This window comes from Equus przewalskii, chromosome 7 (genome assembly GCF_037783145.1).
Source record: "Equus przewalskii isolate Varuska chromosome 7, EquPr2, whole genome shotgun sequence".
NCBI classification, from domain to species: Eukaryota; Metazoa; Chordata; class Mammalia; order Perissodactyla; family Equidae; genus Equus; species Equus przewalskii.
This window is the reverse complement of record NC_091837.1, coordinates 23,888,818-23,915,268: the sequence shown is the minus strand read 5'-3', so window position 1 is coordinate 23,915,268 and position 26,451 is coordinate 23,888,818. Positions and strand designations below refer to the sequence as shown.

Genomic DNA, 26,451 nt, shown 5'->3' with positions numbered 1-26,451 from the left:
CTCCAAAGTTGTCTGGATATCTGATTTCTGTGGATTTTGGTGTTTGTCAACAGCAGTGGCTCACAGACTCTTTTGAGAATCTGATAAAACCTTAAGATGTTTTTCCCAGGAAAGTTTATATATACACCAACAAGTTTTATAAAAAATTTCAGGGGGTTCATGGAGCCTACAACGCTTCTGTGTTTCCTGGTTTAAGAGCCAGTGATCTATAGCTGTGCTATCCAGTACAGTAGCTGTTAGCCACACGTGGCCATTCAAATTTAAATTAGTTAAATTTTAATAAAATTACAAATTCACCTCCTTGGTCACACTCACCACACTTCAAGTGCTTACTGACCACACATGTGGCCAGTGGCTGCCTTATTGGACAGTGCAGATAAAGAACATTTACATCATTGCAGAAAGTTCTAGACACTGCTGATAGAGACATTGTGGTCAAATTATTTTATAAACCAATACCTTTTTTTAAACCCGTTTGTTTAGTCACCAAAGCCTAACAAATTAGTCTGTATTTTTAATAAGTTATATGTAATATTGAGACTAAATTAGCCTCAGGCCAGTGGTTGTCCTTTAATAAGTAAGGTCCTGCTGTTAGTTTTTCAAACTATTGGAAAGTAATAGTTTCTTTTTCTCTCACCTTCCCCCCGCCCCTTTTTTGGCTAAAATATACTCACTTTTTGTAGTTCTTTGGATTTTATTTTTAAAAATTCTTCTATGAATCCTTTCTTTGATAGAAATAGTTGGATAATTGGAATGGCAGGAAAGAATCCTATGCCCTGATGTCAAAGTCAGATCACTGACTTCTTTCTTTCTCTTTTTGGTAGCTATCAGGAATAATTTTAAAATTTATTTCAAAGATAAAATAGACTAATAGATATATCAATACCTTGCAGAGCTAACCTTGCTTTGTGTTATCCTTTCATGGGCTCTGTTCATCTAGTTTCTTTCCCTTATTATCCAGGTAGTTTCTAAGACATTGTAACAGTTTTTTAACTTGTATGATTTAGGTTGTATTAAGTTATTTGGGCTTGCATTTGTCTGCTTGATTTCATTTTGTTTCCATTCTTTCCATCTTTTGTTTCTGTAGTCGCTAACTTATTTGTTAACATCAGCCAAAAAAGAAATTGAACTAATGTCAGAAGAGCTGAGGGGTGTGAAATCAGAGAAGCAGCTTCTTGCACAGGAGGGAAATGCTTTAAAGTTAGAAAAAGGTTCACTTTTATCAAAACTTATAGAGGTGGAGGCCAAAATAACTTTACTTCAGGAAGACCAACAGAAACTGTGGTCATTAAATGAAACTCTTAATTTAGAAAAGGAGAAAGTCTTAGAAGAAAAGCAAGACACTGAAAAGCTTTATCAGCAGGAACAGCTCAATAAAGCGGCTTTGGCTATTGAGAGAGAGAAATTATTTAAAGAAATCAATATTGCACAGGAAGAACTCTTGAAGATAAATGTGGAAAATGACTCTTTGCGAGCTTCCAAAGCGAGCTTGCAGGCACTCATAGAAGAACTCCAGTTCAGCAAAGATAATTTGATTACTGAGTCTAAGAGGGATCAGGAAGCAAAAGATCACCTGGAGGATCGTATCGAGAAGCTTGTTACTGAAAACCTTGCCTTGGCTAAAGATAAAGATGAAATTATTCAGAGGCTTCAGAGCTCTTATGAGGAGCTAGTCAAAGATCAGAAAACCTTGGTGCAGGAGATTGAAGATCTCACAGCTGAGAAACAGTCAGCTTTAGAGAAACAGTCAGGTCTTGATAACATGTGTGTAGCCTTAAAGGTAGAACGAGACAGTCTTCTTCAAAACAATAAAGATCTGCAATTTGAGAAGGATGCGCTGCTTCAGCATCAGGAAAAGCTGAATGCCAGCCTGGAGGCTGCTTTTCAGGCCAAACAGCTGCTCAGCATGGAAGCCAGTGGGCTCTGCACACAGCTGGACGCCGCCAGCAAGGCTCTGAGGAAGGCTGAGCTGGAGACTCTGCAACTTCAGGCTACAAATACAAGCCTCACAAAGCTCCTGGAGGAAATTAAGACCAGTCGGGAGATCACAGACTCTGAGTGCATCCAGCTTCTGCATGAAAAGGAAACGTTGGCCTCATCTGAGAGGAGGCTCTTGGCTGAAAAAGAAGAACTTCTCAGTGAAAATAGGCTCATCACTGAAAAACTCAGCAAATGCTCAGAAGAGGCTGCCCATGTTGAGATGAGCCTGAACGAGAAGATCACTTACCTGAATTCTGAGAAGGAGGTGATTTGTCAGAAAATTACTAAACTCAAAAAGCAGCACGATAGTCTCCTGAAAGAGAAATCTGTGTTGGAAATGCAAAATGGAGATTTACTTGCAGAAAGAGAAAATTCCATCAAAGCCATGGGCGACCTTAAAAGGAAATATGATCAAGAGTCTGCAAACAGAAGAATCATTGTGCAAGAGAAGATAAAACTGCTTGGCAACCTTGATGCTCTGAAGAAAGAGCTTCAAGAGAGAAAAAAAGAAAACCAAGAACTAACAGCCACCAAGTGTGATCTCTCTTTAATGCTGAAAGAGGCTCAAAATGCCAAAAAGAATCTAGAAAAAGAACACACTAACATATTGGAAGCAAAGGAGAGTTTGAATGCTGAACTTAAGACTTGCTGTTCTGAAAAGAAGATCTTGCTGAGGGATGGTTTGAACCTGCAAGAAGAGTGTCAGAAATTAAACGAGGAGATCCATACGATGCAGCAGTCCTTGATCCTGGAAAAAGAAGCCAGAGCAAAGGAAAACGAGTCATCCTTGTATGAAAACAGTAAACTCCACAGGAGAATGGTGCTCCTGGAGCAGGAGGTGGAAGAGTTAAGAGGGTGTACCAAGGAGCTCCAGTCTGAAAATTTTGTGCTAATCCAAGAGAAGACCAAATCAGAGCAAAAAGTGGCAGAGATAATTAAGGAAAAGGAACTCTTGAGTGCAGAAACAGCTCAACTTGCTGCCAATATAGAGACTCTGAAGAGCGATTTTGCTGCCTTGTCCAAATCTAAGTTAGAACTGCAGGAACTGCACAGCTACCTCACCAAGATCCTGGATGACCTCCAGCTGAACCACGAGGTGACGCTGGCTGATCGAGCCAAGGTGATGCAGGACAACAAGAACCTCCTGGCTGAGAAAAGAGAAATGATACTGAAAAAGGATGAGCTCCTGAAGGAGAAGGAAAAGCTGGCGGAAAGCTACTTCATTCTTCAGAAAGAGATTAGCCAGTTGGCCAAAACCAACAGCCATATTTCAGCCAATCTCCTAGAATCTCAAAATGAAAACCGTATTTTGAGGAAAGACAAGAGCAAGCTCACTCTTAAAATTAGAGAGCTCGAGACCCTTCATTCATTTACGGTAAAGTAGGAGGTTCGAGTATTGAGCACCTGGACTACTAACACCGTGCACTAACTTTTTAGTGGTTTAGGGGATTTGGCTTCATTTCCACATAAGGAAACCCCACCCTATTTAATCAGTTGCTTAGATGTCTCAAGCTCTTTGTTACCACCCAAAAGGGCAGTTTTTTACTAAGTGTCTAATTGCAGTAGTCTCTCTCAATTAGAAAGAATTGTAAACTGTGAATAAAAAGGATATGTTTTTTAATTTAAGGAAGAATTTTCATTTCATTGTAAAAATGGGCACATATTGAAATATAGCGTCTTCTATTTGGCTTTTCTCTGTTTCATTGTGCCTGTCAATTTGGAGCTGGAAGATTCCAGTGACATCTCCATTTAGGGAAGGGAGAATTCCCATAAGCTTTATTAGACCAAATGGAATTGTAAGCAAGTACCTAAAAAGATTTTAATTCATTTTTATGATTTTTTCTATCTTATCAGCTAAGGATTTGTTTCCATATGCATATTATCTTTTTTATTCACAGCCGTGTTTACATTTGTTACCCACAGCTTCTCATAGACTTTTCCATTCACTGCTTCTCATTAAACACTTGAGCCTTACGTTATAATTGCCCAAATACTTTTTATTTTTATTGGAAAAATTCTCAACCTAAATTCTGAGTGATTTTGAAAGCCCCAAATTTGAAATAGCAAGAATAGTATTTTAGGAGCTAGCCCTGTGGCTGAGTGGTTAAGTTCGTGCACTCTGCTTTGGCAGCCTGGGGTTTGCTGGTTTGGATCCTGGGTGTGGACATACACACTGCTAATCAAGCCAAGCTGTGACAGCATCCCACATAGAAGAACTAGAATGACTTACAACTAGGATATACAACTATGTACTGGGGCTTTAGGGAGGGGGGAAAAAAAGATTGGCAACACATGTTAGCTCAGGGCCAATATTCCTCACCAAAACACCAAAAAAGAATAGTATTTTAAACTTATAACAATAAATAAGATTAAGAGACAATCCAGCTCCATAAGAATGTTGCTCTTTATTATCACTGAACATTTCTCTCAAACATAAGTCAGATTGAGCATGACTGTCAGGTGTAACTTGGAACTTGCATTGAAAAATGTAGGCTAAGAGGGGTCTGAAAATATGCAAATTGCATATTACAATTGGCTTACTGAAAAATGGCATGAAAATGGTCTGCAACTTTGTTCTGCTTCGGAGTAAAGACCTTTCATGTCTTGGTCTGTTCATTTTGGCATCATCCTCCCTGTGTGATTCCATAACCACACAGACATGGAGTGCTGCCTGAGCCTGCCTATTGGGGTTGGTGAGGGCTGTCCTCATTTCTCACAGTGCTTTCTTGTATCTAGGCTGCTCAAACAGCAGAAGATGCCATGCAGATAATGGAGCAGATGACCAAAGAGAAGACCGAAACCCTGGCCTCCTTGGAGGATACCAAGCAAACAAATGAAAAACTACAGAATGAAGTAATCAGATTTAAATGGCTTTTTGTACAAAGGACAGCTTATCGACTTCATGGAATGTTTGATCACTAACTCAGGATTGTTTATTTTTTGAAGTGTGGCCTTATACAGGTTTGATCTACATTAGTGGAGTCGAATGTACACCAGAACCATGATAAATTAAATAAAATGTAATTCTTCACTGCTTATTTAGTAGGATCAACCTTTAAAAAATGAGGGGGAAACCCTAATAGCGTGGCTTTCTATGGGTATTTTCCAGTGACAGAACTAATGAGAGGAGGTACTGATAACATTCTTTAGTTTTTGTATCTTTTATCGTTTTTTTTTGAGGAAGATTAGCCCTGAGCTAACATCTGCTGCCAATCCTCCTCTTTTTGCTGAGGAAGACTGGCCCTGAGCTAACATCCGTGCCCATCTTACTCTGCTTTACATATGGGACACCTGCCACAGCATGGCTTGCCAAGCAGTGCCATGTCCACACCCGGGATCCGAATCGGCGAACCCCGGGCCGCAGAAGTGGAACGTGCAAACTTAACCGCTGCGCTACCGGGCTGGCCCCAGTGTATCTTTTATCTTAAATCACATTTTTTTCCTCAACTGTGTCCCACCTTTGAGCCCCTGAATTCCATTCCTCAGCCCTGAGTTTGACGTAAGCCGTTTCTTGTCCTACTTCAGTGCTGGTTCCCTTTTGTGTCATCTTGAATTAGTCATTTTTGAGTCTCATACAAATTTGTGGTGTTAAGATAATTTTGACTCTGTCCAAAAGTAGCATTTCTCATTCTTGCACCCTTGTTTGATTCCCCTCCTCCCACCCTCCCAACTCATACCAACTCTTTCTTTCTTTGGAAAGCTGTTACCTAAATCCTAAGCAGATTGATTCACTGAAATAGTTATGTGAAATTCTGTAGAACTTCAGATGCTTTTTAAAGTGATAGGCAGGTAAGACATTAAGGAATTAAAGTAAAGGAAGGGACGGCCACGTTGAACTGCTGTTATAAAGACTAGGCCTTCTCATGTGGAGGGTCAGTGGTTGAGATCTAGGAAGATGTGAACATTTAAGATAATTATAGGATAAATAAAATGATGTAGAAGGGAGCACATTTATAGAACTGATAGTCCTAAGAGCAGAAAACTTAAGCTGAAAATTAAAAAAAACATTAAAAAATCATAGATGATAATCAAAATTAGAAGCAAAGTAAATGAAAAGATTTTTAGGCAATGTCTCTAATCTTTGCGGATAGATCAGGAAGAATTGTGTGTTTCCATAACATACTCATTGGTGTGTTTATTACAGCCAGACTACAAGACTCGGTGAATCATTTCTTGGACCTATTGTGAAATTATGTTTTTCTTGTTCTGTGACTCTGGAATTTTAGAGGGCATTAAGAGGAAGATGGTGGTGTTAAAACCAGCAAGACACTTTCTGGGACTCCTGACTGGTGGCATGTGATATGACAAAAGTGTCTCTGGCTGTAGGAGATAACTGCACAAGTCATGGAGAGCCAGCATGGCACTGGGGCACACCCTGTGTAATGGATGGCCCCTGTCAAGCTCCCGTCCTCAGTGCGGGCTCCCCATCTAGAACTCCAGCCACCTGCCGGGGCCTGTGTTTGGTCACATCCCCACTCATGCCAGTAATGTGTCTGGCTTTCCCATCAGGGACCAGGCCCTGAGCTGGCTTTGTCCCCCATGGGCAGACGATGGGGCTGAATGTGTGTGAGTACCTTTCAGTCTCACTACGTGGCTTTTTCCTTTTTGGATTGAATTTCAGATGAATAACTGAATCTTTTCCCATCCACAAATATTTTGATTCAAATAATTTTTGTCATGAGGACTATATAAATTTGGTACTGATGTTGAAAAATATCATCCTAATTTATTAATCTGTAGGGAGAAAGGGGTTTGTTTTCATTACAAAGAATAATCCTTGCTGATGTCACTCATGCCTTTCCAATTTGTTCTTTTTTTTTTAATATGGATCATACATGAATAGCAAGTTCAAGGATAAATATTGAGAATTGTACACAAGGAGAAAGAAAACTTTTATTTTAATTTACATAGCAATTTAGCTTGACATTTTGGCCAGGTATACAGGAAATGTCTGACTAAATGTAAGGGGGAAGTTTGCAGTTTATAATAGACTTAGTCATTTGTAATCTCTTCACCCAGGTGATTTTTTTTTTTTTTTTTGGCAAGTGACTGATTTCACCTATCTTTTTAATGTGTATTTTCACGAATAATTTGTCTATCCAATCATGTCATTGGAAAAGGAAATAATTTCATCAAGTTTTTTTCTCTTCGTCTTTAAGTTGGATACACTTAAAGAAAACAACTTGAAAAATGTGGAAGAGCTGAACAAATCAAAAGAACTTCTGACTGTAGAGAATCAAAAAATGGAAGAATTCAGGAAAGAAATGTAAGTTTACCTCCTTTGAGAGAAATTATGGAACTTATTTAAAATTGCGAAAATGAAAATGCTAATTATTTAAAAACTGCTTGACAAGCACATAAAGTAAAAAGTAACGGTCACCCTCCAGTGTCTGAAATGCTGTTGCATACCTGAGAAGTAACCCCTGTAACCACTGTTAAGTCAGCATTATACCTAAGTTAAAGGATCAAAATGAAACGTGCTGGCTGAGGAGTTTAGGACATTTGGAATTCAAATGTGGCTTTGTAAAGCCTTCTGAAAATACAAGTGGAATCACAGTTTTTTAACTCTTAACATTTGGAAACGTCAGACTCTTTATTAATAAATCCCTCAAACTCTTTCTGAGGAAAAAATAGGTCATTTTTCAGATTATCAATAATCTTGATTTTGAGAGTAATCAAATCTGGCATGGAAATTAAATGAGCAGAATTTTGGAAGCCCTTTTCTAATCAAGGTTCACCCATCAATCTGCTGCCTAGATTTCAGGCAGACAGGCTATCCATGTTTCCTTTGTCAACACTGCCTTTCAAGTTTGGTTATTATAATTATTGCAGATTGTTATTTATCTGGCATTTTAAATAATAGTTACAGTGGAGATTTCCTTTTGCTTATTTATTCTGAGAACTACACTATATCAACTGTATGAACCTAAAAATTTAAAGTCAGTTAGTCTGGTGAACATTTGAGCATGTCCTTCACGCTAGGTACAGTGAAGCTAGGACGAATACAAAGATGAATTATGTGTAGTCCCTGCCCTTCAAGGTTTTATATTATTATTTCTAGTTCTGATCAAATAGATGAGATTCAAACAAAAACAAAAGGATCAATTCCAAACTGCTGTTCCTAAGTCATTACCCTCGATACTATTTGCTGATCAAACTTGGATTAAACTGGTATATGTCTAATTCTTCTGAGAGTTCTTAAATATTGTTTCCTAGAATAATTAAAAATTATTTTCTAGAAATAATCTCATCTGAGCTACTTGTGATGATTGATCCCTTCCTCAGTCTTAGTTCTAATGATTCCTCTCTAGATGGTTGAACAGTTCCCAACAGTTCCATTTACATATGCAGATTTATCAATTTATGATTGTGATTATGGCTATCAGGAGAGGCTTAAATTTCTTGGCCTGAAAAGCCAAATAACACAAATAGATAATGGTCACTGATGGGAGAAACCAATTCAGTATCAGTTCAGAGAAGCTGAGTCCAGTCACAGTTGAGGATTTTTTCCCCATGGCACGAGTAGTTAAGCTGGAGTGTTTTGGAACACTAAGTTGACTTTAGTTCTCTTGTGTCGCACAGGCAGCTGGTGAGGGAGGATCTGAGCAGCAGAAGATTCCCTAACCCACCTCCCACTGCCATAGGCCCTCTGAGCTCTCTGGGCCTTACTAAGTAATGCAGGGGCCAGGACCAGAGGGCCCTAGCCGGGAGGGCTCTTGGGAGTTAGATGCAGATCCTCGTCCTGCAGTGCTGCTTAGGAGCCCCTGGTAACGGTCATTACGTTGGTCTAGTATTTAACTGTTCAGCATCCTCACTAAATCTGTCACATCACCCACCCCCAGTTAACGTGGGGTGGTTTCACTTCTATTAAGAGATAAATTGTTTTTGTGCCGCCTTCTTTGAATGATCTCACTGAATAATAAAAGCTTAGCCTCCTGCCTATAGATGCACAGATTCGGAGGCCCTCTGACCCTGGCCTGTTTTCCTCCCTGGAGCTACTTCCCCCAGATTTCTGATCCCTGAGGGGAGTAGTTCAGGCAAGGAAGAACCAGACCACAGCGCAGACAGGGCCTGGGTGGTTTGAGATTCTTTACCTCTTTTCTGGCTCACCAGACCTGAGGGGATCATGTCTTCTGTGAGTAACTCAGTACACGGTGGCCAGGATTCTTAGCAAGAGGGAGGAGCAGTGGGAAACATACCAGTGACAGACGTCAGAGCTGGTGGGGGAGCCATGAGGAGTAGGTAGAAAGAGCCTCTGCCCCTAGTGACTCATTGTTCCCTACCCTAGACTTGGCCAAATTTCAAGGACCATCTGATATAAATGTACTCTGTAACGGGAACAGTCCTTCTCAAAACAAACGAAAAAACAGTCATTTTACTGTTCCTTAGTTCCTCAGTGCTCAAAACTAGAGAATGAGCAGCTGTTTATTTTCCTAGGGCTTAGCGTGTATCTGGGGCTCTTTGCATCCTCTGGAGCTTTCCTGATGTTTTTCCTCACCTGGCAGGGCTGCAGTTCCTGAAGGAAAAGGGACACCAGTGTACACACTGGAGCTCTAATAGGAACCACCTCCTAGAGAATGGTGCCCTTGACACTGGGAGCCCAGCACTGTAACCAAGGCTTCCTCTTCTCTGTGCTGCTTACTGGACTGGTTCAAGGAAAACCCTTGCTCCTATTTTCACATGGAGAGAGAGAATAAAATGGTTTCTCTCTGGTGTATAATTTCGAATCTTAGGGAAAACAATATTAAGCAGTCTAATATTTATCTTTAATTACTTTCTGGGCACAGTAATAAATCTAGAATATATTTAGCATAGTACTTAATAGATTTATGATAGATTCATAAGTAGAATGTTTGCAAGTCGGTGTTAACAATGTTTACGTTACCTCTCAGTTTTAAAACTGGGACAGTCTTCTGTTTCAAGATATCTTGTTGTGTATAAAGAAAAGGAGCTTGAAAATTTAGAAATATATTTGTAGGTATTTTCAGAATTATTCCTCTGAGTATTTCCAGAAGTTGGACTATTAGAGCCTTTGTCCTCTGTGAAATGCATGTGCTCGCTGTGCTCTAAGAAAACCTGAAAGGTGTTTCTATATTTGAATCACAGCTGAGGTCCTGCCACTTTTAGCTACAGTTCTCTTCCTTCTGCAACTTAGTGACTTTATGATTTGGGGCAAATCTTTTCACATCCCTGAGCCTCAGTTTTCTCACCTTTAAACTACAAATAATAACATTGGCCTCTTTGAGCTTTGAGGATTAAAGGAGAAAATGTACATGTAAGCATTTGTAGATTTTAAATCATTGAACAATTACTGGTGGGGTGTGGGGTGTGTGTGTGTGTGTGTGTGTATTTTGTTTTGTTTTGTTTGCTGAGGAAGATTAGCCCTAGGCTAATATCTGTTGCCAATCTTCCTCTTTTTTTGCTTGAGGAAAATTAGCCCTAAGCTAACATCTGTGCCAATCTTGCTGTGTTTTGTCTGTGGGTCACCACCACAGCATGGCTGCTGATGAGTGGTTAGGTCTGCACCGGGGATCCAAACCTGCAAACCTGGACTGCCAAAGCAGGGCACCCCGACCTTAACCACTATGCCACAGGGCTGGCCCCCATAAATACTGTTTCTATAGATCAGTACTTTAGGCCATTTTGATATTTCTTTGACTCCTTGTTTTAACTTTCCTTGTTGTGGGCTCTTAATAGAAACTAAGGATTTAAAAAACTTTAGAAGATGAAAATCTTAAAGAGAGAAAGATCTGGATCACATACTTATCACTGACAGGCCACACAAATACTGAGACCAAACAGCCCCTAAAGAAGGCAGTGACCACTTGGGAATAAATTGTTTGGTTTATGATGACTTTGTCATAAGTAAAATCTTCTGATTTGTCAAGAATTGGTGGACTTTGCCAGAAGATGAACTTGAGCTGTAGGGTGTGTGTGTGTGTGTGTGTGTGTGTGTGTGTATTTTGATCATAATTAAAATCAAGCCTTCCAGCTTTTGAATGACTAATTACCTGAGGCTAAAATTTCTTCTCAGTTTTTCTTCACTTACTGAATAAACTTCTCTGGAAAACACCTAATTTAATGTGTTAAGAGAATTTTTGTGTAGATTTATTCTCCTAAATCTTCATGAGGTCATCCCAGTATGTATAGTACAGGTGGATGGAGAATTAAAAATCAGAAAACTGAAGATGCCAAGCACTGCCACCCATTAGACAATTGAAGTTAAAAATAGCTGTATTCGTGCATCAGCAGATGGATTCATACCCAGATGACTTGATTCAGAATTCAGCCATGCATGACAGCTCGCTAAATGGAGTTTAGCCAGCACAGATTTAAAATTCATAATTGCATCAAAACCTTCTATGGCATAAAACCAAAATCCAGGGATCAAATAAAGTATTTTTAATATCCTCGGGTAAGGATAACAATTCGGGATATTTTGGATTAATTAATAGTGAGGTGATGTTTAATAAGTCTACTCACCTTGTTCACATTTTATATGCTGACAGTCGTGATATAGGTTAGCAGGCTATATTTTTGTTTGCTTCTTTTAATTACAAATTAGCATTGTGGAAAGAATGCAGTCAAAATAGAACACCTGTTATGTAATTAGAAAACTGCATTTGCTTTGGGTGTTTCACCTCGAATTGTTCTAAAAATATACTCAGATTCACCCCAGCTCTTGACTCTGATAGATACTGGCAAATGGGGCCATTAGATTTTTATTTCTGCCAGAAAAAAACACATTACAGATGTATGCAGTTAGAACAGAGAGACTTAGCAGCAAAGTAAATGACTTTATCAACGTCGTGGGTTTTAGTGTAATTTTGTAATGAAAATAGTCCTAAAGACGAGGAATACTGACCGTTTCATTTGTTACCTGTTTTATAGTAACATTGCTTTTATATGGGGAGTGTTTAGAAATGGGATAAGTGTGGGTGGTGAGAGGGTGGATGTAGTGTTTATTAGGTTTAAAAAAATGTAATAATTGTGGGTGGTAGCACTCCTCTTGAGAGGTTAAAGCCATTTAGCCCCTCCTGCATGTAGACAATACTGTCTCCTGTTATTATAGATCCTATCAGGCACGTGACCCAGATATATTTTCCTCAGTGCTGTGAAGCTGGTCGTCTCCCACAGTTTCCTTGCTTGTCTTGTTTCTATGGTAACCCTGCACTCACTGTCCTTTGCAGAGAAACCCTAAAGCAGGCAGCAGCTCAGAAGTCCCAGCAGCTTTCAGCGTTGCAGGAAGAGAACGTTAAACTTGCTGAGGAGCTGGGGAGAAGCAGGGACGAAGTCACAAGTCATCAAAAGGTCAGTGGGCCTTGGTGGGCGTTCCTCGCTCTGCCATGCTAACGTCTGCTGCTGTTGGCAGAGCACTTGGAGGTTCCTCAGAGATGTGCTCGATGTGGTTGGGTCGTTCCAAATGGGATTTCAAGTTACCTATGTTGTGTCTCCTCGTTTTTCAAGCGTCCTTTTATAGGACTTAGGGTAGGAGTGAGTTGATGGATCCTTAAAAAGAAAAACACACTGGGAACTTGCAAGCAAGTAGAAAATATTTTTATTAGATGATCTTATAGCAATGCATTTAAATTGAAAGAAACAATATTTTTTCCCTACTATTGCTTGGATTTCAAAATTATTTTTCTGTAAGATTTTTTTTTCTTTCATCAAAATTGGTTTTAAGGAAACAGATTCCAAGAATACGGATTTGGTGCGAGGGTTGGCAGCTGTTTTTAAATAGAATTCTGCTTTTCTTTAAATTAAAAAAAAATCTAAACATTTCCTAGTGGAATTGTGTATATATGTGCACTCATGTACATTGATATGTGGAATATGTGGTACACCTGGAATGGCCTGTAAGCTGACCACAACCCATTTGCTTCTGTATTTAAATTACAAAGGTTTCTGATAAGTTTATTAAACACTGAAACAAAACTGATTTTAAGTAATGCTTCCTTCTGCTTTTTATTCTTTGACAGTTGAATGAAAGTGGTAGATTGTTATTCACATCTGACTTCAGAGCAGAAGCTCAAAATGACATTTTTAAGAGAATTTTACTGTGTAGTCATTAATTCTTGCTTTGCACTTCAAGAGAAAAAAATTTTTTTCTTCAGCATACTTTGCAAACATTAATTCTCATTTGGGATGGAGTAGTTTGGGGTAATCGTGTTGAGTACCCGTTGACCTGGTGCAGTTTGTGGTGAAAGTACTTCTTGGAGAGTTGATTTCTGACTTTAAAGTCTTCAGTATAGCTTTCCACATTTTCTTACTTCATGAAAGAGGTGCCACATCTCTCCAGACTCTGGGATGATGATGATGCAGTTGGAGATAGTGGCTCACATTTATTATTGGCTCTTACTGTGTTCCAGGCACAAATAAATGATAACTATCATCTCGCTTAATCTTTACAATAATTATGAGAGACAGCACTATTGTTATGCCCATTAGTAAAAGAGGGAACAGAAGCACAAAGAAGATAGTGATTTGCTCAACCACATTCAGCTAATAGTGTGAAGAGATGTTTGTCATCTTCTGATTTGGATCAGGAAAAGAATCAGAGGGTTGACTTAAATAGGGTCACCGCATTCTCCTCTGATGGGCGTGTAAGAAATTGGTGTTCATGAAAATGGAAGCCCTTTGACCAGATGAGGTTATTTTTTTCCTGGCACAAACAAGTGTGTCTAAAATGTTGGGTAGCTCTGACATCAGTGTGCCTGTAAGGACTTACAGGAGAAGGATCTCTGCTGAGTGCTGAGTCTGTTCGTCTCCTTTTATCTCATTTCACTGAGCGTCTCTGGGAGAGAGAGTGGGTTCCATACACGGCAGGAACACACAGAGATCATCCTCTCGTCTCATGTTGTGACCTTAACCGGACTGTTGATTACATTTCTGTTTCCGTCACTCGGACCAGAAGGAGTTCAGAGGGAAGCGTCGTGACTCTTTGGGCAGAGGTTTTCAGTGCATCTCTCCATCCTCCAGCTCTTTCTCTTTTGCAAATTGGGATTTGAATTATCTTCCTTTTGGAAAGGTTTTATGACTAAAAACATGAAAATCAGTGACTGAAGAGTGTTAGAAAACAGCACCTGCAAGGAACAAAAAAAAGAAAGTGACTTCCCTTCAAAGAATGGGGTCGTCGTGCCGCTTGTAGTAGTGTTTCACTCAGAAGAGAGAAACTGGGAGTGTGAACGAAAACATAATAGGCTTGGATGATAGAGATTGTTAAAAATGATATTGATTCCAAGAAAGATTATAGGTAATTCTTCCCTTGATATAAATATATTTAAAAAGAGTGGAGAGAATCACCCATTTAAAATAACTTAGAAGCAACCTTAGTTTACAGAAGACTGATTAATTCATCGAGCTCTCTTACTCTTACTGTATAATCTCCAAGAATCTAGAGTACTGTTTACTTCTGTAAAATTACAAATTTTTACTTCATTACTGTCTATAGTTGAGCCAAACTATTGATCCGCTATGTTCACAGATGTACTACAGAGCCACAGTGTTTGACAGAAACCCTAGTTTTTAAAAAAAGAATTTTAATTGTAGTGCTATAGAAATATTTAGTGTTTCATTCTAAAATTAAGACAGCAGAAGCTAGATTGACTTAGGATAGATAAATACTGACCTAGGACCCGCGTTCTATCCTAATCCCTTTATTTAGTAGCACCATGATTTACTGAATGTTTACTGAGCTGACTGCCGTGTTTCACAGAATCATCACAACATACCTATGAGATAGTAAGATTATTTTGTAGACAAGGAAGCTGAGGCTCAAAAGTGAAGCAACTTGCCAAAGCCACACAGCTCTAGACAGTGGAGGAGCCGAGATCTGAACTCGTGTCTGACTGACTCGGAAGCCTGCTACTCTCCTATATTGAGGATAAAACTTACTTCTACTTACTTCATTGTTACTGTTGTTAAGATTAAAAAAATTACCCATGAGCTAGGATTGGGGTAGATGGAGTCAGACACTGCTATAAAAATGTACTCTCTACTGGTATTTTTTTTTCCTGTCTCATATTTATTTTGCTTAGAAAATCCGAGACATCTCAGAATCTGTTCTGCATCTTAAGGATCTTACTGGGATTATTGGCTAAAGATTTTTCTTTGAAAAGCCTCGTTCGTGATGAGGGCTGTTTCCTTTTGCTTTTTGTCATTTGGAAGTGAGGTTATTTGTTGAAATAAAAGAATCCCTGCGCTCCCTGTGACAGTGGTTTTGTAGAACACTCTCTGTGTGTCACCTTAAAAAGATGATGCAGGAAATTCTAATTAAGAGAGTTAATAACAAGTAGGACTACTGTTGGTCGAAGGTGGAGAGTAATAAATTCCATTCTTTGTTGGAATCTCCCATTCGACTTGATTGACAAGTGGGCATCATGTGCCCCTCTGAAGGAAGTATTTTAACAATTGAAAGTGCTCCCCTATTTGCTTATAATCCTTGAGGAAGGAGCTGGCAAAGCCAGAAAGAGAACCTACGCATTTGCATTCTTTGTTGTCTGCTCCCCCTATCAGATGTTCTCCTTTCCAATAAAATTAAGTCACCTTTCATTTTAGGAGAGGAGAGAGGTGAAAACCAGCATCAGTTAGGATTGTGAGAGGCAGAAGTGTTTATCTGGCATCAACAGTGACAGAAATCTTCATAAAATGTCATATGGAGGGCCTTGCCTTTTAAAAGAGACCATATTAGAGTGAACCATATGAAATTGCTATTATTCTGCAATTTCATATGGTTTAACCTAACGATTAACATAACTTACCTTTTCCTGGTACCTGATGATTATGAAGGTTGTCCTCGTCATTGCTATTGACTGTTTGCTCTCACATTCAGTTTCCTGCCTGATGGCCGGCTGGTTTCATGCTGCTTTAGGTTGGCTGTGTGTGTCTGTTAAAATACACTTAACGTAAAATTTACTGTTTTGACTGTTTTACAGTGTATAATTCAGTGGCATTAAGAAGATTCACAGTGTTGTGCAGCTATCACTTCTATCTAGTTCCAGAACATTTTCATCACCACAAAAGGAAACCCTATCCCATTTAAGCAGTGATTCTGCATTTCCCCTCCACCCACAACCACTAATCTGCTTTCTGTCTCTATGGATTTTCCTGTTCTGGATATTTCATATAAATGGAATCATACAATATGTGACCTTTTGTGTCTGGCTTTTTTCACTTAGCATCATGTTTTTAAGGTTCATCCATGTTGCAGCAGGTCTCAGTGCTTCATTTCTTTTCATGGCTGTATAGTGCTTTTAAATGGTCGACATTTTGTTTATCCATTTGTTTCAAGTGTTCGTGTCTTCTTTCTCTGTTCAGACTGTCACCTGTCCTGATGTCTGCATCCCTGCCTATAGCCACTATCTCTGATGGCCACTGTGGATCTTCTGTGGGTTAGAAAATCTTTCTCATTTCCTCAAAAGCAGTTCTAAATCTTGCCACACCGTTCACACTTACAGCCCTATCTTCTCTTTTTCTTTATTTCCAAAGTTTTAAAAAGAGTGATCTGTTTTCTGCCTTTATTTTTCACCTCCCATTTTCTTCCGCATCCCCTGCAGTCTGCTTTTTGCCACCACCAGTGCACTGCTGAAATGACTCTTGCTGGAGTCATCACTTACCTAGTGACTGCTCATTCTACTTTGTTACGTGATTCCAGTTACTTCTAAGTTCTTAGCTTTGTTGCAGAGAGTTGTGGTTCCAAAAGCCTGATCACCAAATGAGTGGGGCATTTGCTATGTGTGGATGCTGGAAGCATACAGTGCTTCCGTAGAGAAGAACATAATTTCTTTTCATAGAGAAGACTAAAAATAATCATAATAGTGTGAGTTCTTCTATAGAAATAGTTACCATAGGTAGTCACTTTTGAAATGTCTGATTTATCATTCCCAAACCTCACATGTGTTCCCCCTTGTAAGGACTGCAGATACACTGAGCTATCACTATGGGAACAGTGCTGATTTCCTCCTGGTTATTTGCAAAATGAGGTTACAGTTTGCTTATAGAAACTGGACAGGGATTAGATGACTCAATACTATATTTCATCAACAGTTCTTCATGACAGAGGTTATAGCAGCTGTCATATACAAAAAACTGCATTTATCATCTGAATTGATCCATGAATATTACCTGGCTTTTAAATGGACCTGAATTCCCAGACATGAATATTTAGAAAGGGAACGGTGTTTTTAGCTTGTCATGTTTTATTTTGGAAAAATGGTGATTGTCAGCTGTCATCATTTTCATCTGGGCTCAGGGGACTCCTGGGCAGGTAGGACTGAGTGAAGCTGGATCACAGAATCTCTCTGTGTCAATACCTATGAAATGAACATACTTTTTTGACTATTAAAAAATGTCTCCAGGAGGGGCTGGCCCCGTGGCCGAGTGGTTAAGTTCACGCGCTCCGCTGCAGGCGGCCCAGTGTTTCGTCGGTTCGAATCCTGGGCGCGGACATGGCACTGCTCGTCACACCACGCTGAGGCAGCGTCCCACATGCCACAACTAGAGGAACCCACAACGAAGAATACACAACTATGTACCGGGGGGCTTTGGGGAGAAAAAGGAAAAAATAAAAAAAAAATCTTTAAAAAAAAAAAAAAATGTCTCCAGGAAAACCAGCAAAGCCAGTAAAATTCATGCTGTAAATGTTAAAGTTGACGGTTAAGAAAAGAAACAAAGTTGTGGTTTGACTCTGACACTGTGTTCACAGTGGTAAGAGAGGAAAACAAATAACAAAATCCTGAGAATTTTCCCTCTAATTCTCCCCATCCCCATACCCAATCCAGTTGGCAGAAGATAAGACTGAAGAGGTGAGTAGGCAGCCTGGGAAATAGTCAAGGAAAACTCTTGGAGGCTGGAAGCCCTTTTCTATGATCTCAGGATTCTATCAGAGGCAGGAAAAACTCCTAGTTGTCATTTTCCATCACTCTTCTGGCCAAACAAAGAGTGCTTAAGTGAACGAGGGTGGGTGGGAGTGGGTTGGGGTTTTCTCTCAAATGATAATAAGTCCACAGGTGGGCAATGCATGTAGGTCCAGCCACTCAAGAACGTCCTCAGCAAACCCTGCTTTTCTTTCTGCTCTGCTGCCATCCTTAGCATGTAGTTTTCATCCTCTTGATCACTGATGGCTGTTGTACCTCCAGGCATTAGAAAGCTTTCCAGGAGGGAACAGGGGGAGGGACAAGGTAGGGAAGGGCAGAGGGCTTCTCTTCACATGGTTTTGTCACCTCCAACCATAAATGGGGCTGAGTTCCCATCTCTAGGAAGGAGAGGTGACAGGAGAGTAGATGTTAAAAGATCCAATTTGTAATATCTGTCTAAGGCTGAAACCTGAGGACATGCTCCTGTGGGAATATGATTACTTCTTTTCAGAGGAGTGAATGAGATAAAGGACACAAAAAGACAAATCTTAGAAAAGAGATCTCCAACACATTCTATACATTGCCATGATAACACTTTTCCCATCCTTGCCCCAGGGCCCTCTGGCTATGGAAGGGTACAGTCGTGCACTGCATGATGATGTTTCGGTCAACGAGGGACCACATATATGACAGTGATCCCATAAGATTAGTACCATATGGCCTAGGTGTGTAGTAGACTGTACCATCTAGGTTTGTAAGTACACCCTGTGATGTTCACACAATGACAACATCGCCCAGCGATGCATTTCTCAGAAATGTATCCCTGTTGTTAAGTGGGGCATGACTGTGTAGATGTCAATGCCTGATTTTTTGTTGTAGCTTAGAGATGAAGATTAAAGGTCTCAGATAAAGCAGGAAGGATAGTAGAGAAAATTCAGTTACATTCCACGTGAGCAAATAGAAGATCTAGGTAGAGTTGCCTTGTAGTGAGATGAATAACTGAACACATATTATGCCAAAAGAGGAAAGAAAGGAACACAGGAATCCATACAGAGATGAGGAATTCAGGCCGTGAGACAACATTGCCCAAAGTAAAATATTCCTTTTTGCCTTATAAAAACCTAAGTGATTTAAATAAAACAGCTGTTCAAAGAGGAGATTATAAAATGACACAAATTGAACAGAATAAAGAGTTAAGGAAACAAATTGAAGACGAAAACCACAGCATATCAGAACTTCTAAATAGATCAGAAACAGAAAGGAGCCTAATGAACATTTCTAAAGGTATAAAAGAAAAGCTCGAGTTGGTCATAATATATTAGAAAGGAAAACAGTCAAAAGATACTAAGGAATTAGAGTGAAGGAAGAGCTGAGTTACAGATGAGGAGGACGTGGTGGGTTGTATGGAAACCCAGTCAGGGAACACAGAGGGGGATATTGGTCCAAAGCAGTTGACACCAAAAAGTACCCTGGTTATTACTGAAATTCAAGAATACAGAGTTCAGGGCCAGCCCTGTGGCCGAGTGGTTAACTTCACGCGCTCCGCTTCAATGGCTCAGGGTTTCGCTGGTTCAGATCCTGGGTGTGGACATGGCACTGCTCATCAGGCCATGCTGAGGCCGTGTCCCACATAGCACAACCAGAAGGACCTACAACTAAAATATACAGCTGTCTATTTGGGGGCTTTGAGGAAAAGAAGAAGAAAAAAGAAGACAAAATTCTTCAGGGGCCCAGGTAGAAAAAGGTGATTCCTTATAAAAAAGTAAAGAACCAACCCACTCACTGCAGCCAATATTCACTGCCAGAAAATTGTGGTGCACTGTTTCAGAGTTCTAAGGGACAGAAAATAGGATCAGGAGCATCATATCCAGGCAGTTATTCAGGTAAGAAGACAGACCAGATGTCTTCAAACATAAAAGAACTTAGAATCTGCAGCATCTGTGAGTCCTTCTGGAAAGTAGCTACTTGATGATAAAATCTGGCCAAGCAAGACATGAATCACGATATAGGACTCGGCTAAAGAGGAACTGTGGTGGGAGGGCGGTGGCGAGTGCTAAATCCAGGTAAACAGACAACTGAGCTGACAGCATAGGGAATTGCAGATACAGACAGAATTGTGTTTTTAACTTTTTATTTGGAAATTACTTCAAACTTTGCAAAAGCTGTAAAAATAGAACACAGAATGCTCAGCTCATGAGCTCTAAGGACTTGTTTTTACCTAACCACAGTGCAATTATCAAATTTAGGAGGTTCAGCGCTATTACCTAGTGTGCAGGCTGTGTTCCTTTTAGGCAGTTCTCCCAGTAATGTCCTTAGAGCTTTTTTTCCTGCTTCAGGATCCAATCCAGGATCATGCATTCCATTCGTTGAGTTGTCATGTCTCTTCAGTCTTCTTTAATCTGGAATTATTCCTCTGCCTTTCTTTGTCTGTTATGACTTGACTCTTTTGAAAAGAACAGGCCAGTTCTGTTGTATAAAATCTTTTGGGCCAGCCCGGTGGTGTAGTGGTTAAGTTCATGCGCTCCACTTCGGCGGCCTGGGGTTCGCAGGTTCAGATCCTGGGTGCCAACCTACACACTGCTCATCAAGCCATGCTGTGATGGCATCCCACATACAAAATAGAGGAAGGTTGGCACAGATGTTAGCTTAGGGACAATCTTCCTCACCCAAAAACAAAAAAGGGGAAAAAAATCCTTCATTTTGGGTTTGTCTGATGTTTCATCATGATGGCATTGAGGTTGCACATTTTTAGCAGGAAGACCATATAAGTGATACTGTATCCTCCTGGCAGGATGTTGCTTTATCCCATTATTGGTGATGTTAATTTTTGATCATTTGGTGAATGTAAGTTTAAGACATTAACAAAGTAAAAAGGAAAAAAAGAAAAATATACAGAGAGGGTATGACTAACAAAATTTGGGGTGGTAGGATTGAAAGAAAGTGGATGTGTGCAAACTTCTCCATCTTTTATATCAGGATGATGTTTGATATTGTCTAAAGTTAAAATTAATTTATTCCTAAGAAAATGATGTTAACCTCTTCAAAAAATATTTTATTTACAAATTTTACAAAGTGAATATATAGTATAAACCTAGTCGGAGCTCTTAGAATGGAATATGTCTTTGTGATAAAGAACATTTTTCTGCCCCCAACCAATTTATTTTGTCTACTTCAACTTTAATTTTTCTTTCACCCCTATCTATCTTTCTTGCTATTATACACATAGAGATGTCTGGCATGTCATTCAGCTAATGTTAATTATAGTAGAATTATTCTACCATAAAATTTCATTCAGTTTTTCCATTCGCTTAAAATTATTCCTCAGTGGTAAAATTGGGGAAATTTTTTCCTTCTTTTAAAAAATTGTTCTGTATTGCTGAGTTTTCTGAAAAAAAAAGAACGTGTATCATTCTAACAAAAATAATAAAGTAATTATTCTTTTAAAAAGTAACAATTTTATCTACAACTTAGAAATTGCTGAAGCCAAAACCTCTGATTTGTTGGGTTCTGTGGGAATCTTCCTTTCACCTAGTTAAGCGTTTTCAAGCGTTACATTTAGAAAATGGGCCAAGGGATGCATTCAGTTGCCGAAGGTCTTTTTACATCCTGCGTATTCTCTTTCTGCATATTTTAAGTTTCTTGCTTGAAACGTTCCTCTTGACTTCACAGTCGTCTTAACCACTCTAGCTTTTGAGGAGATTTGTACCAGGCCACTTCCTAGCACTGAGATGCCATCCAGTCTGTAAGTAACTGCCAGAGGGTCTAGGCCAAAGGGTGTGGGTCTCTTCTGGCTTGCTTCTGCACAGTTAAGGATGCTTTTGGCTGGACAGAGGATACACTTTAACTGACTCAAGATGCCAGCAGTCTTATGGGAAGAGTAGCTGCTGTCTTTTCAGCAACGAGGAGTAAAAATTAAAGACTGAGTTGCCATGTGTGCACTGTATAAAGAACTCCATGTGTATTGGCCTCACTGAGTCACAGTCCCCTAGGACCTTATGGCCACACCATCAACAGCATTCTTGATAAAGGACAGTGATACCTGTGTATGTGTTTGAAGTTATAAATATATTCATATATATTTACTTATGTAATTCATATACATATTCATATAAACTCAACCCAGTCTCCAAGGCCTGCCATCTCCCTATGCCTCTTCTAAGAACTTACAGTGGTGACTTAATGCATACTGTTGCAGGTCAAGTTCCCAGGGAAGGAGGCTGAGAGAGTGTTTAGTGTGCATGATGTTTATTAAGGTGTGCCCTTGGGGCAGCACCTGTGGAAAGGAGGGGAAAGAAGCAGGATTGGGCAGAGCGAGAAGTTGAGCCATGGTGCGGGCCCATGGCAGACTTGACTGACCCCATGAGGAGCTCTGGAGCTGGAGTGGCCCTTGAGATTTGTCCCAAGTTGCACCAGATGGCCAGTCTCTTTATAATCCCAGATTAAGCAGTCATTGGATGTGGTCCATCCTGCAAAGGGGCTGTGACCATGGCAGAGGTGGCTCTGCAGCAGCGATCACTGAAGAGGCTGACAGTGGGCTCTCTGCAGCCAGCATTCCCAGAAGCTGGTGACAAGGCCTGGCTTGAAAGTGGGGTCTAGGCAGCACTTCACTATGTCTGTCCCACCTTCCTTTCTTTTCTCAAAGGGCTTGTCCACAAAAATAACTAAATCCTCCTCTCCCGTTTTTCCCCATTACCTTCTTCACTTCTAAGAGCAGAAGTCTGTCTGTGTGTGTGTGTGGGAGGCGAGACAAGAAATCTTCAGGCACAAGGGATGTGAATGTGTTTTGTGCTGACAAGGTAGAGCTGCTATTTTGGACCTCAGAACACTTGCTTAGAGAATAGACTGAAATAGCCCAGATGTGAAATAGCCCCGTCTCACTGGGGAAGTCGGTGGGAGAAGAGCTGGCTTAGCATTGGCTTGCTTAGACTAGTTGAACAGAGAGAGTTCATCCTGAGAGAATGCTGGCTTCCAACTCATACCCATTGAGAGCACCAGCTTTCTGACTATCTGATAAATTTGTTCACTCAACACATAGTTGTTGAGTGCCTACTACGTGCCTGCCAGTGTTCCAGAAATGGAGGAGATGGCATTGAGCAAAACTGAGAAAATTGCTACTCCTCTTTGGCGGTTTTTATTCAGGTGGTTTTATTGAGCCTACAAAAAAAAGGAGCTGTGTGTAATGACTTCGAACTTCAACACATCCTTCATTTCACCTGAGCTAGTATTTTCTTAGCTTAAATGATAGATTTAAAGCAAATTACCTATCATGTTTATTTATAAAACAGTTTTGTGAATAGATGAGCTCTTTAAGATTTTCTGGTCTGGTGTTCCCCAGACTATGATCATTTTTACACTACCTTCCCTGTAATATTGTTTTCTTAATATATTTCTTTAAAGTAACCCTCCCCTTTTTTCAATCTTTTATTATGAAAAATTTCAAGCACTTGCAGAAGCAGAGTGAGTAGTACAATGAATCCCCATGTATCCAACTCCAAAAGCAGTCAACTCTCGCAACTCCCACTCACTCTCCACCCTGTCATGGATTATTTTGAAACAAATCCTAGATATCCTATCATTTCATGTGTAAATATTTTGTATCTCTAAAAAACAAGAAATATTTATTCCTCTTAAACTATAATGGTATTTTTAAATTAGAAATATACATTTGTCACGTGAAACAATACAAATATGTGTCATTTCAAAATTATTACTCCTCCCATTGTCATTTCATTGAGGCAACGTTATAAATGGTTTGGTGTATCTTTCCATACTGTTCTTCATGTATTTAACAGCATATACAAATGTATATATACGTTCAGTTTTTGTTTTTTATGAAAGTCATATTGTAAACGTTACTCAAACTTGCTTTTTTCCCCCCAAAGTCAAACTTATTAAGGTGTAATTTACAGAAATTAAAATTCATCCTTCATAGGTGTATGGTTTAGTGAGTTTTGACACATATATATATACAGTCACATAACTTACCCCACAATCAAGATTTCCTTCACCCTAAAAAAGTTCTCTGATAATCCTTTATAGTTGATCACTTGTTAATCCCTAAAAAATGTTTATCTCGTTTATGGCCCTATAGTTTTGCCTTTTCTAGTTAGGTAACATAAATGGAATCAAAATAGTATGTACCAGTAAAATATTAGCAAGTTGAATCTAGCAATATATAAAAAGAATTATGTATTATGACCAAGTGAGATTTTTCCCAGATATACAAGGCTGGCTCAGTGTTTGAAATCAGTTAATATAATCCATCACATCAACAGACTAAAGAAAAAAATCACATGATCATATCAATAGATGTAGAAAAAGCATTTGAAAAAAATCCAACACCCATTCATGATAAAATCTCTCAGCAAACTAGGAATAGAGGGGGAACTTCCTCAATTTGATAAAGAATATCTACAAAAAACCTGCAGCTGCCATGCTTAATGGTGAAAAAGGCAAAGCTTTCTCTCTAAGATTTGGCACAATTCAGGGATGTCCTTTCTCACTGCTGCTTTTCAACATTGTACTGCTAGTCCTTCATAATGCATTAAGACAAGAAAAGGAAATAAAAGGTATACGTATTGAGAAGGAAGAAATAAAACTGTCTTTGTTTGCAGATGACATAACATAGAAAATCTGAAAGAATTACTAAAAAACACTTCTGGAACTAATAAGTGATTATAGCAAGATTGCAGAATACAAAGTTTAATATACAAAAGTCAATTGCTTTCTTATATACCAGCAATGAACAAGTGGAATTTGAAATTAAAAAAACATAATGCCATTTATATTAGCACCCCCCAAAATGGAATACTTAGGTGTAAATCTAACAAAATACCTATCTGAGGAAAACTACAAAACTCTGATGAACGAAATCAAAGAACTAAATAAATGGAGAGATAGTCCATGTTCATGGATAGAAAGACTCAAAATTGTGAAAATGTTGGTTCTTCCCAACATGATCTATAGATTTAATGCAATTCCAGTCAAAATCCTAGAAAGTTATTTTGTGGATGTTGACAAACTGATTCTAAGGTTTATATGGAGAGGCAAAAGACCCCAAATAACCAACTTAATATTGAAGGATAACAACAAAATTGAAGGATTACACTACCCAACTTCAAGACTTAGTATAAAGCTATGGTAATCAATACAGTGTGGTATTGGCAAAAGAATGGACAAATATATCAGTGTAACAGAATAAAGAGCTTAGAAATAGACCCATATAGGGGCTGGCCCCATGACCGAGTGGGTAAGTTCACACCCTCTGCTTTCACAGCCCAGGGTTCCACCGGTTTGGATCCTGGGCACTGACATGGCACTGCTCATCAAGCCATGCTGAGGCAGTGTCCCACATGCCACAACTAGAAGGACCCACAACCAAAAATATACAACTATGTACTAGGGGGCTTTGCGGAGAAAAAGGAAAAATTTTAAAAATCTTTAAATATAGGCAACTGATCTTTGACAAAAGAGGAAGGCAATACAATGGAGCAAAGATCATCTTTTCAACAAATGATGCTGGAACAACTGGACATCCACATGCAAAAAAGTGAACCTAGACACAAATATTACACCCTTCACAAAAATTAAGTAAAAATGATCATAGATCTAAATATAAAATGCAAAACTATAAAACTCCTAAAAAATAAAATAGGCGAAAACCTAGATGACATTGGGTATAGTGATGACTTTTTAGGTACAACACCAAAAGCATGATCCATGAAAGAAAGAATTTATAAGCTGGACTTTATTAAAATTAGACACTCCTGCTTTGTGAAAGACAATGTCCAAAGAGAATGAGAAGACAAACCACTGATTGGGAGAAAGTATTTACAAAAGATACAACTGATAAAGGACTGTTACCCAAAATATACAAACAACTCTTAAAACTCAACAATAAGAAAATGAACAACCTGATTAAAAAATGCACAAAAGACCTGAATAGACACCTCACCAAGAAAGATGTAGATGGCAAGTAAGATATCAAAAGATGCCCAACATTGTATATCATTAGAGAATTGTAAAATTAACAATGAGATACTACTATTACACACCTATTAGAATGGCCAAAATCCAAAACACTGACAACGCCAAATGTTAGTGAAGATGTCAAGCAACAGGAACTCTCATTCATTGCTGGTGGGAATGCAAAATGGTACAGCTGCTTTGGAAGACAGTTCAGCAGTTTCTTACAAGACTAAACATATCCTTACCGTATGATCCAGCAATCATGCTCCTTGGTATTTACCCAAATGAATTGGAAACTTATGTCCACATGAAATCCTGTACATGGATGTTTATCAGATTTACTCACAATTGACAAAACTTGGAGGCAATCAAGATGTTCTTCAGTAGGTGAGTGGATAAATAAACTGTAGTATATCCAGACATGGAATGTTATTCATTGCCAAAAAGAAGTGAGCTATCAAGCCGTGAAAAGACAGGGAGGAACTTTAAATGCATATTACTAAGTGAAAGCCAATTTGAAAAGGTTGCATACTGTATGGTTTTAACTATATGACATTCTGGGAAAGGCAAAACTATGGAGACAATAAAAAAACCACTGGTTATCAGGGATGGGGGAGAGAGTAATGAATAGGGAGAGTATCAATGATTT

The 26,451-nt window shown here is 39.2% G+C and overlaps 1 protein-coding gene across 50 annotated transcripts in view; it reads left to right on the top strand.

Moving 5' to 3' along the window:
- The window catches only part of CLIP1 (CAP-Gly domain containing linker protein 1), a 114,251-nt gene that overhangs the window by 72,604 nt on the left and 15,196 nt on the right, over positions 1-26,451 (top strand). For 34 of the 50 annotated variants that reach the window (XM_070629121.1, XM_070629105.1, XM_070629097.1 and 31 more), the window contains 4 exons: positions 1,088-3,355; positions 4,717-4,833; positions 7,140-7,246; positions 12,171-12,291. In XM_070629121.1, the coding sequence (XP_070485222.1) occupies positions 1,088-3,355; positions 4,717-4,833; positions 7,140-7,246; positions 12,171-12,291 (2,613 nt within the window). The remainder of the gene's footprint in view (positions 1-1,087; positions 3,356-4,716; positions 4,834-7,139; positions 7,247-12,170; positions 12,292-26,451) is intronic. The other 16 variants (XM_070629134.1, XM_070629137.1, XM_070629126.1 and 13 more) reach the window with 2 other exon arrangements.